Genomic DNA, 12,448 nt, shown 5'->3' on the forward strand with positions numbered 1-12,448 from the left:
GAGACTAAATATCTTAGTTCACTTTTCATGTCAAGAATGTGCATCTTGATTTAAGAATGTTCAGATATTTGTTCTACAAAAACACTTTTGCGTCAAACAGTGGCGGTAATAACTCCTTGGTGTTATGAAGAAACCTTGGGTGGAGCCAGAGCTCAAAGGTAACACAAGTCCCCTCTGACCTGCCCTGGAGAATGATTTCTTCAATAACAATCATTTGTGTTGTTCTCCTTATCTGACTCTGCAAGATCTGTGTGCGTCTCATGGTCTACAGTCTGTGAAATTGTTAACAAAGAACAACAATCAGAATTTTCTGACAGATGTGTAAATGTCATTCCTGTGCCTCTATATGGAACTGCCAAAACAAAAGACAAAAAATGAAAAGGGCTACTGTTATCTGCCATTGGTTGGAGAGAGTACTGCCCAAGACGTTGCCCTAGAGATTCTTAAAGTCCCGATGAAATCAAAATGTGTTTATTTCATTAGCTCACATTACCAGTTTTGTGGTGAAGAAAAATGTTGAAAATATGAAAGTATATTAATGAAAATATACCTCCGCTCAGGAATGGGGATCCTTCAGTTTGATGGTTTGGGCAGGTCATCTGCTAACTCCTCCCCTCCAACTATAAGTTTAATTTATTTTCTAGATCCAGTCAAACAAGCCACGCCCCATTTCTCATTCCATACCCAATCAAAAATACGTCACAAAACAATAATAAAGTACTTCCCGCTCAAGTAGACTTTAAACAAACAGTGCAATGTTTTGAAAACTCCACCCAGCGATTGGATTTACACTCACAACAACTTACAGTAACATGGCTTACTTATAGATGACTCTTCATATAATTTAAATATAAATATGTCATTTTACAAATAATTTAACAAATCAGAATTTAACTCTGAAAAAGTAGTAGTAGTAGTAGTAGTAGTAGTAGTAATAATTCGATAATGATTGATCTTTTGATTTTCAATGAAGTTTTAAAGACACACACAGCTAAAGACCGCCTATAGGTTGGACTTTGAAATGTGTAGCAACATGTAGCAATTATGAGCTTCAGGGTGTGACCACACTTATGTAACCTTTGAGCAAAAACAGTATTTGAAATAATCAATTGTGCTTTGCTGTCTTTTTGAAGTCAAACAACAAGATTCCCATATCTGTACTATGTGCACTATATGGTTGATCCATTATACATACACGTTCATGTGTACATATTTAATGTGTATATTGCATGTCTAATGCGTATATCTTGTCGTGTATATTGTGTATATTCTGTCCATATGTGTATAATGTATATTGCCTTTTTCGTACGGTTTGTACTGTTCGTCTGCACTACTGTACTGTGACTTACTGTAAGTTTGTAAAAGTCATACATTTGTTGGCCATACAGTTGTTTGTCATAGAGTTGTCTGTCCAACTGCATTCTACTTTTTATGGAGTACACACCCAAGACTTTCACTCACCCCACGTGGTCATGTTGAGTTGAGTTAAAGTGAGAAACAATAGTGGTGTGTGTATTAGTAGACTGAATTCCTGTGTGCTTTTTGATATTGTTTGAATTCTAGTAGGTGTCCGGAGAGAGTGTATAGACTCAATGCACGGAGTACTGCCTACATATTTTTGGTTAAATCTCAGGGTGCTCAAACTCTTCCTGGTGGTATTCACCGGTAGTGAATGTGCTTTACCAGCGCTTGTTTTTTGGGGAATTAACGAGTAATATAGATTAATGAAATACATCAATACATCAAATACATTAAACATCATGTAACGGGTGCTATAATACAAAACCTTAGTTTAGTCATGACCATGGCATGGCTGTCCTCCTTTTTATGAAGCTTCACTGCGAATTAATCATATTCCGATCATGGAATTACCTATTACAAGTAAGGATTTAAATACTAACTGGTAATACAGTATGTAGGCATCACCTTAAGAGTGCATATGTGCTACTGAAGATCAAATGGTCTATTGGTGAAAGCGTTAGCTTAAGAATAAACACAGCACAATAATGAACGTAACGCTGACGATACATTAGTTTGGTTTTATTTGTACAGATTGTAAATAAAAATAATGTTCTTACATATATATATACGTCAACATTTCTGTACTGTAGATACAGTATTGGTTTCTGTGCGTAATATGGATTCTATGTGCACTCGTCCATATCTTTGTTCTTAGTGTGTACTATCCAAGAGAGGGCTAAAATTTTGTTGTGCAGCTGTGACATGAAAGATATTTTTTTTGCATCAAAATGGGATCCATTAATGTAAACTTGTATACATTAACTGATACAGTGAAATCGTCAGGTAAAATGCAAGTGCAAAAACTATTAAATACGTCAAGCAGATGAGGTTTTATGTTGGAATATTATAAAGTAAAATCATTTTTAAAATGATTCAAATGAATGGTCTATATGAAATTCTCACAATACACAATAAAAATACTCACTACTATTTCAAAAGATGTCCCTGTTCTTCTAAAGTAAAGATAATATTATTTGCCTTAACTTTACATGCTAGATGCTAATAGCAATTGTTTTTTTTATTATGTTATGTTTTTATTGTGTTAGTTAGCTGTATTTTTAGCTATTATGGCTTAAATCAAAGCAAACCAACTGTAGTTTGATTGATATGAATCAAAACGCACAATGAAAACATGATTTTTTTAATTTTCTGGGATTTTGAGTCATCTCATTTCGGAAACAAACTGAAATATGAATCTTCTCCTCTGTCATGTTCACAGCCCTAGGTAGTGATGAATGGCTTCCGGTGGGGCAGCGGATGTTTTGTCGCCCCCTGAGCGTAAACGCGGAAGTGACCGTGCATTGAATGTGCGTTCACATTTTCTCCTCCCCTGCCTTCAGTGAATTGTTTGAAGGACAGGCTAATAATAGAGACATCATTACATAATGCACAGGATAGAATAGTTGCCAAGACAAAGAAATTATATAGTAACGCAGAGGCGCGTTAGGTAGTCAAGGTGACGGCAAACGGCGCATTTCTACTCATTTACATTGTTTGGAGAATGTATAACCTTTATTAAAAGTGCGGTTGTGGTACCATGGAGGTACAGACGTCTCATGCAGTATCTGTCAATACTGTGTAGTTCCTAATTCATTCCAATAATGTAAAACTGCTTGGTACTGTACATACACACATAAGGATATTTTAGAAAATAAATGAAATGACATTATTAATCGTACGGTTAAAGAAATACGTGTACTATTTGTCTTTCATTCGGAGTGAATACAAATACTCGTGCACAAATCGAAGTCGACTCGCGTATAATTGACGTCGTCTACAAGTTTTTTTCATGTGCACGTTGGCGTTGAAGTTGTCAAACTCAACGAGTGAGCTGCTCGTCTTCTTATTGGGTGGAAAGTGTTCGAGCGTCGCCAGCAGGTAACCGCTAGACCAATCAAATCACCCCTTTCATGTTTTCCGTAAAACAGGGGTACTCGCGCTTCCTTATATAGTCTATTTCAGAGGTTGAAATGAAATGAAGACGCTAAAAATCACGTCAGAGTATTAAAGACACGAGTGTCGACCTTTGCTTCGAATGCGGAAGTAAAGCGAGCTTTCGTTTTAAACATCTGTCGTGTGCTCGAGTGAGTGTGTGTGTGTGTGTGTGTGTGTGTGTGTGTGAGTGAAATATTAGCCCAGCCCAACAGCCCTTCCTATTCCCCTCCTTTTCCTCCGACACTCTCAGTCGGTTCGCCCGCAGCACTTGCGTTCTCTCGGCCGGGTTTCACTCCAGAGATGGCTGCGAAAGTGTGTAGATCGGTCCTCCTCCTGTCCCGGAGCAGCGGAGCCGTAGCCTCTGCCTTTCCCGCATTCGGTGTCTCCTCACATCGACATCACCGGAGCACAAGAACGGTGAGTCCCCGGAATGAAAACCGAGCACGGGCTGCCGCTTCTGGGCAAGGGGAGGGCTGTGAAGGGAGAGATAAGGGGGTTGGGTTCCTCTCTGTGTGGAGAGGATAAGATAGAACGATCCCGCTAAGTGCAATGTTTTTGGGGGTTTCTTTCCGCATTGCACGGCAGTGCTGCATCACGAAGCGGTGCACTTACGAGACGTCCCGAAGGCGTCTACTCGTGTGCGGTGTAGTACTACCTTCACTCAGCTATTCGCTGTCCGATCATCCCACCTCACAATTCAAGTTCGCATGCATAAACGCGAGCGATCGGACGCGCTCGTGGGTTCCGCAGGCTCCATTTCCAGAATAACCTTGAAAGCAACAGCGGTCTCAACTTTAACGCTGACCGGACGCGCAACTCGGACACACGGCGATCGATTACGTGGCACTGAATCACTTTAATGTCGTTGAGCGCCCGTCCTAGGATTTAACAAACCCGACGGATCGCGGTTCTCTGCAGTGTCCGACCGAACGCGAGGTGAGACAGTGCGGCAAAACTCTCGGTCTTGAGGGGCGTTCGCGGCCGCGAGACCGAACGAGGTTTGAACTATTGTGAACTTGACGCGACGTCTGCCTGACGCGTGAGGACGCACGTATGTTGACAGACAGACAGAACCACAACGCGTTTAGTGTGAACTCAGCGCCCCCCCATCAGTGGGGAATGAGGGATTTACTCGATCTCCCTCACATGCGCGTTGACTTGCGTTCGTCGAGTTATTATGTCACTCTTGACTCCCTCGCCCTCCCTTTCCTTCTGCGGGTGTTTCCCGTTTCCAGCGGCAAGTCTGGGTTTCCTTTCGCACAAACTCCCATGCGCATTGCTCAATAGCTCTTCAGTATGTTTGGGAAGCTCCATTGTGTCGTAGCTTTCATTCGTCACACATTCATGACTTCCTGCTCAAGATTGAGATGAACACGAGACGGAAAGTAAAGGAGTTCCCTTACAAGCATGCAACTTCCACCTTATAGTATCTTATTCAGCTCGCTTACACAAATCTACTGTGGTACATTCATCTTCGGAGTTTATCATTTTGATCTATTGTTGAAACAAAAGTGAATACCACCCTTTTATTATCCACCCTTAAGAACTACTTTGGTACAGTTTGTGGACAAAATACCAGACAAATACCATTTTTCCAGACATGATAGTGCAGCTTCGTAAGTTCCTGACGGTATAAATGTGATATAACATAAATGTGGTTATCGAATAGAATTTTGAATGACATCTGAACCCGCGCAGGGCTTTATTTGTACAGATATGAGTGATTTGAAATGTAATGCCTGAGCTCCTCCCAGTATTTGCTTTAGATGAGATGCAAATTCATTTTCGTTCAGTGTTGCCGTGCACCGTATCGCTAGAATGGGAAAAGATTTGCACCACCAGACACCTGGGAATCGCCTTTCCGTGGATTAAACGATCTCAGTTTGGTCGTGAATTCTGCGTGTCATCTATTTATTTCCCTCTGGGCAGTAGTATTTGTGGCCCTGTTGGCATTTATAGCGTTCCCCGAACCATCAAAGCGTGGGGACTTGCAATGCTCGGCACAAACCAGTCAAACTGGTAGTGAGCAGTGACAGGTTTTTGACAGTAAGGCCACGCTGCCTTCGTCTGTTCACTCTGCTGGGGCACCGAGGCTCAAAGCGCCGTTCTATCATAAACATCCAGAGCGCAGATGTGAGGTGTTGAACCAATTACTGCTCTGCAACAGTTTCCCTGCACGTCAGCAAAACCAACAAGGCTTCACTTGGGCTTTGTCAAAAAACACTTTTGCTTTGTTCACACTACACTCAGATCCAAATTGGTTGTTCTAAGGACTGATCGTTTACACTGTATTTTCATGTACATCCGTTCAAAATTTCCTGGTGAAACTTAGTTTCACGGTTTGAGAAAAGATGACTATGAGGTATAGAACCCTGCAGATGAGGTTCTTGGTATCAAGGATGCATCGAATGGAGACTTGGGTGTACTGAACCCACTTGAAGTGGTTGCGGTGCGTCCATCCACGTCCAGTCCACTTTTTGTGTTCTTGGACTTGAGGAGCAATCCTTCTGAATTTGCTTGTACTAGAATTTTTGGTGCAAACTACAAAGAAATAAATACATTTCAGTCGCATACAGGAAATATTTAAAATCTTGCCTAAAACCAGTCATTACAAGGCAAAAGCAGCTCTGAAATGTCGGTCACACAGTGTCTGAATCTGTTGTTGGACTCTTGAGATAAATAGTTAACTCGTGTTGACTCCCAATTGACTCACCTGTTCAATAAAAGCTTCCTATTTGAATGACACAATATCTGAAGAAGTAAAGCCTCTTCTGGGAGATCTCTATGGTTCTCACTGGTGTTCATGCATAGATCTGTTTAGGGCCATCAATCTGGGCAACGTTAATCCATAAGAGTGTAGTTCATTCTAGTGTGCCTTACTGTCATACATCTAGATATTTTGTAAAGATGTATGGATTAGTAAACAGATGACCGGCCCAATATATAAACTATATAGATTTAGCTCTTAAAGGGACAGTTCATCCAATATGAAAATCTATCATCATTTACTCACCCTCAGATTGTTACAAACTTGTATACATTTCTTTGTTCGGCTAAACACAAAGGAAGATATCCGGAAAAATGTCAGTAACCAAACAGATCTCAAGACTGATTTATTCACAAATGGGTTCACATTGGTCATGCCGCATGTCATTTCTTACAACCTATGAAGACAACGCAATGAAATACTTGATTTCACAACTCCCAAGTCTTTATAGTAGTGCTCCGTATGCTTTGATGGAAGAATACAGATGTTCAAGAAACCATTATCAGATCTGAATGTCATGAACGTTGTTTGAATGAGACCGATTGTGAATGATCTCAGCCTACCCAGCGTTTTATTCCAATCAGCATGTTAATGGACCAATTAAACGTGGGCCTGTGATTGACTGGGTGGCTTCGGTGATCTGGATTAGCAGGAAAAGCGCAAGACGACAGGCACAGCTCTTAATGTCCTGTTTCTGGAACAGACCTTAACACCGGCTTTTGAACGTGTTCATGTTTAATGCATTTTGGACTGCATATGTAATGCTTCTGGAGCTGCGAATTCTGCAGCCATCAAAAAGGATTGACGTGTTCTTGTGACTAAGATTCACTGAAACGATGACTGTGTATTTGTCTGATTTAAACAGCTATATAAGCTTAATACTGACTCTGCCATCGAGTATTAAATCTAAAGTTTGCTTTTCTCTCTCTAGACAGCAACATAAACCATTTTCTCTTCTGTTCTTTGTCAGGTTTTTGAATGTTTCTCTTATATCTTTTTTTGATGAGAGAGTAGTGCTGTCAAGTTAAAAGTGTGCCTGGAGGAACTTGTTCATCTACAGTTTTTGAATAGAATGTGACCGTTGTTTCTGTGCCGAACGATATGACCCGTGTGAGTGTGGGGCCATCTTTTTTTCTCAGTTAATCCTTTCGTTCACATTGAGACTGTTTTTTGGCAACTGAAATGAAACGTTTTGAAAACGTTTCCAAACTGGATAAATAAACCGTAGGCTTTCGAAAACGATGACACAGTTTTGGTCACACGATGCATTCACGTGAGCTATTTCTTACTTATTAAATAAATGAAGCAATAAATATTAGTTACTTAAAAGTAGTCCTATATTTCACTTGATTTGCTTTGGCCAATAGACTATATGCACGAAGGCTTTCGTGTTTTGTCAGTGTCAATGATGTCAGTCAAATTATCCAAACACTACATCATACATGGACAACCCAAGAGGTGAATGGCTTCAAGCTATACGTTTCAAGTTACATTTACAAATATAAAAAACTAAGTAAACGTTTGCACTTACTTGAGTCTTGTTCACAGAGGCACTCAACAATGCTACGCTGCAGTGCTGTCGGTTCGCTGAAATGTGAACATCTTTTTTGTTTGGTGGCAAATTACCTCAATGCTATGAGAGTGGAAGTGGCTTAGCCGGCTGTCATCACCCTGTGTGCATATAGTGTATTCATATTTAAAATGAAATTAAATTAAAAATAAAGTCTTGTTACAGCTCATTTTCAAAAAAAACATGGCCATTTTTTGACATTGCCGCAACATTTCAACGAGCTATAAAGAAATAAACCCCTGACAGAATGGATGCACGTCAAAGTGTCTTACGTGTTACTCATGCACATAAACGTAAGTGTTTTCAGATGTTTCAAAGTGGATTAGTAGCTTCTGGAAAAACTGGACAAAGGGGGAAAGTTTTTTAAAATGATCTGGATTTTGGATTTGTTGCTGTGTGATCACAGAAGCATTCCATTTATTTTAGAATGTGGTTGGTAGGTAATTTCATATTGGCCCAGGTCAAAAGAGCTCATCACCAAGTCTCTATGATATTATGGTCAACAGATATAGCTCAGGGATGGGTTTCCCAAAACGTTTGTATCGCTACGTCGTTTCTAAAGAATATATCGCTATTAATCTTAATGTACAACTCAAGAATGACGTAGCGTTAAGAAGATTTCGGGAAACCCAGCCCAGGTTTCTTCTTTTAATGTAAGTCTATAAGACAGACATTCTTTTGTTAACAAATGAGCAGCAATTGTGATGCATGTCCTTGCAAACACCAATAATCAATAAATATTTTGATGCAAATTCAACAGATGAAAGGGTTTTAGATTTCTTTTGTTATGGTTAATGATCAGTCAACTAACTGGAGGGTCTTTGAGTTGATAATGGATGGTGTCATTTATTCAGCCTGGAGGAATGTCATTACGTGGCAAATGGCTGGATGAAGAATAAGCTTAAACTAACAAGACGGTTCCATTGTGTTTAATAAAGAGAGTAAGAATCTGTTGGTTTAGTGTTCATGGTGATGCACATAATTATGACTCTGTACAATTGTGCCTTTAATCTTTCTTAATCCTTCAAGTAATGCGATTTTTATAGCATACCTGTATGTTTGGTTAAATGTGTATTGCTCAACATTCTCTTTGTGTATCTTTTCCTATAGATGTATAAACACAAAATATGTAAACCGAGGGATTCCCAACTAGTCATGGGCAGGTCAATGACATTATACAAGCGTTTCTTCCTGTGTTAGCTCCTAGAAGTGCTTTTGGTTTCATTGTTATTCATGGATTTTCCAACAAGGTTTTGGGAGGAGCATATTCATGAATCAATTCTTTCAGGACATGATGAGACATGATGATGCCGTTCATTTGGCATTCTTCCTCCACCCCAACTCTTCCTTTTATCTAGTCATTATGAAATTAAAGGAAAGTCCAGGGGGCACTTAGAGCTCGGGTTTAGCCTGTTTACATTGACTTCTATTCAAGTATTGCATTAATATGTGAACGTTGACTCTGTTCCAAAGTCCAGTCAGCTGCCTTGCCGTCTTTTGCTGCCTTGGGCTGCATCCTGAAATGGAATCCCACAAGTCACCGGGTTGGAATTTCCTAAATAGCCCGCAAATTTGTGCATGCAATAGTGCTCACATAGAAATACTGAGTAAATAGTCAATTTATCAAATGAATTACATTACTATTATGCCCTAAAATTCAAACGACAACGGCAACTCTCTATGTTTGGTAATGTAGAGATTAGGTTTGGTTTAAGTTTCCATTTGAAGACGCACAGTGTAAGGCTCTGTCCATTTCAGATCCATGGGCAATTCTGTCTCATAGCTGTCTTCAAATCTATTCAATATTTAATCTGCTCAAGTGGGTTAAATTGCAGCAGCTCTTGAGTGTGGACCGGACAGTGTTGGTTTTCTTTTAACTGAAGCTGACCATGTTGATGAGATGATCAAGAGTTAATAGACACGCTATGGGTATAAGCGAACGTACATGAGAGCTCGACCTCAGCAGTCGCACCGGGCATCTCTGCGTTTTCCGACTGCCCGTAGGTGCAAGTCATCGTTGATAATGAGGGCAGCTGAGAGTAATGTGATGATGGATGTGGGGCTGGTTGGTTACGTCTCTCCCCTGATGTCTTGGACTGTAACAAACGCCTGGCCTTCTCATCGGTTAGTTACTATCGGACGCACCATAGATGTCATTACTTTTGACGGGAAGGCAAATCTCTCTCCATTGAGAATCTGCATCAGCACGGTAAATTAGGATTTTATATGAAGGTCACCCATGATCTGATATCGCAGTCATAATGGCTGTTCACTATAGATTTGCAAGGGGCAGAATGAATGTGGATTTGGGTTTATAACGTTTGCATGTAGTTTTATATGTGAAACATATCATGCAATGTAGGTATGATCGAGACCGCGACTCTTAAGTGATGTGTGATCACAGGTCAACAGCTTTGAATGTGGCTTGTCCGATGTACTTTGTATTGAGTCATCTGCATTGACTCATTTGTTTTTAACTCAAGCTTTACATCATTTAAATCTGTTTTTGAGTCTGGCTTAACATTTCTTTTTTATGAATAATCCTGTCTCTTAGTTAATATCCATTTAGTTCCAGACGAAGAGAGTGAGAAATAGTCAAATAAGATGAAGTACCTTTCATTTGAAACACCTGCAATTCACTGGATTATCCTAGAAAGTTATTGCACTTCTTTATTGTTTCTTATTATAAATAATAAATATAAATACACTCTGGACGGAAATAGAGTTGTAGTTTATTGTAAAAAACGTAAAGTTACAGACCCTAACCCTAAACCCTAACCCTAAATATGGAAAACATGTAATTTTACAGGGACAATTTTAGGGTTTATTTCTGCCAACCCTGCTGCCGAAAAAAAAACGTTTTTTACAGGAAACTTCTTGTAAAGTTTATTATTGAAAATATGGTCCAAACATTTTAAATGACAGAAAAAGACTGCAAATATACAACAAAAACTGGGAAAACACGTCATTTTACAGGAAAAACTGTTATATTTCCTTTTATTTTTGGGGCCCCAGCTGGCAGAATAATTTTCGTTTTTTACAGGATTTATTTTTACAGTGCACGATATACAGTTACTCACACCCTGAAACTATTTTGGCACACACTCCTCAAGCAGTCTTTAAAATGTGTTTAGCAGTATGCAGGTATGTATATTTCTGGTCGTTGAAGGTCATATTCCAAACGTGGGATGCATGCCAACACTATACCCTCACTCCTCCATCTGGCTTTTGCATATTGCTGTCTCTTACTAGACCTTTATTCTCTTCTGGTCGTTTTTATTATTGAGATTTATTTAATTTCAAAACGATAAATGCAGTGTGCCTGATGTGATTTGAAGAAGTCATTTCAGCATCATAAAGAGTTCAGGAAAAAAACATCGTCCTGTTCAAACTGTAATGTAAGTGTGTGAAATGTTGATGATGGATGAAGGGATGGCCTGTCTGGTATAGGCTACTGGAAATTTTTAACCCCTTCTTTCAGTGTCCAGACTGGAAAATATAACGCTTGGCATTATTAAAAGAAATGATTAGAGCCGATAATTGTTTTCACTGAAACTGACAGCTATACAGTTTTATGAATGTATTTAGAATATACGTAAGTGTTGTACGTTTATGTGAATGTAAGTGTAAATGCCCCCTTGCCCATGTCAACATCTCTTTAATGCTTTTCTCGTTGCTTGTTTTAAGTCTGGATGTGTTATGACATCATCGGACCGTTGTTAAGTAACAGTAGTGTCGTTTAACACAGCAACAGGCAATGTACAGATTTATCCATCAATGGTGTAATAAATGTTTGCATAACAATGAGGTTATCACGAAGATTACTTTGTTAGCTTGTTTGCATTTCCAGTCTCTCATTCTTATCAAAAGATTTAGTTTGCTTATCTCGCTTGAACATGCAGCCGCATCAAGTCACAGTGTAGCCTGTAGATCCTCCCGCCCATTTTAACTTCTACACCCCTTCTTATGTGTAACTTAATGTGGTGTGTTATTTCCTTGTCTGGTTTGGTGTATAAAGATGCTTTTTGTTCACAACTGGGTTGGGATCTAAGCGTGAGGGCTTCCCCGTGACCGGAATGATCGATGTCGGGGGAAACGGCACAGGACCTTGACATTTTCAGGCTTATATATGTGTAGTTGTAGAAATTCTGTAAGATCTCAGACATCACAGAATGTGGAAGAACCAAAATCAATGAAAATGTTTGTGTGAGAGGCCAGCAGGGGATATGAGAGAGGAAGTGACTGGCGCTAACCTTGCAGGATGGTTTTGTGGTGGATCTGTGGTAGTGTTGCGTCCCAAATTTCTGCTTTCTATTTTAATACATGAGCTGAATTTAACTTGATGTGTTACGTAACTTGCACCATGACGGCGTGAAGTCGTGGGAACAGTTTATCCTAGATTGAAAATTCTGTATCAAATTGAAGAACGTCGCTCGTGAATGGGGATCTAAGCAAATATATCAGCATTTAAGAAGAGATTTTAGGCAAATAGTAATGAAAATCAACTCATACAAAGCTATTGTATGGCTTCAGATAAGTTAAGAGTCCCTCAATCCAGAAAATGCTGTTTATTGGGTATTCAGTTATATTAAAATACAGTGGACGCAAGTACAGGGTGATCACGTCACAAACATGATAATTACCGCGTAACGCCA

The 12,448-nt window shown here is 39.6% G+C and overlaps 1 protein-coding gene across 1 annotated transcript in view; it reads left to right on the forward strand.

The window, feature by feature from the left end:
• The first annotated feature begins 3,459 nt into the window (after positions 1-3,459).
• The window catches only part of mcu (mitochondrial calcium uniporter), a 55,466-nt gene continuing 46,477 nt past the window's right edge, over positions 3,460-12,448 (forward strand). Inside the window, exon 1 of the mRNA XM_079473657.1 lies at positions 3,460-3,873. Coding sequence (XP_079329783.1) covers positions 3,757-3,873 — 117 coding nt within the window. The 5' untranslated portion in view covers positions 3,460-3,756. The remainder of the gene's footprint in view (positions 3,874-12,448) is intronic.

This window comes from Barbatula barbatula, assembly GCF_947034865.1.
Source record: "Barbatula barbatula genome assembly, chromosome: 14".
NCBI classification, from domain to species: Eukaryota; Metazoa; Chordata; class Actinopteri; order Cypriniformes; family Nemacheilidae; genus Barbatula; species Barbatula barbatula.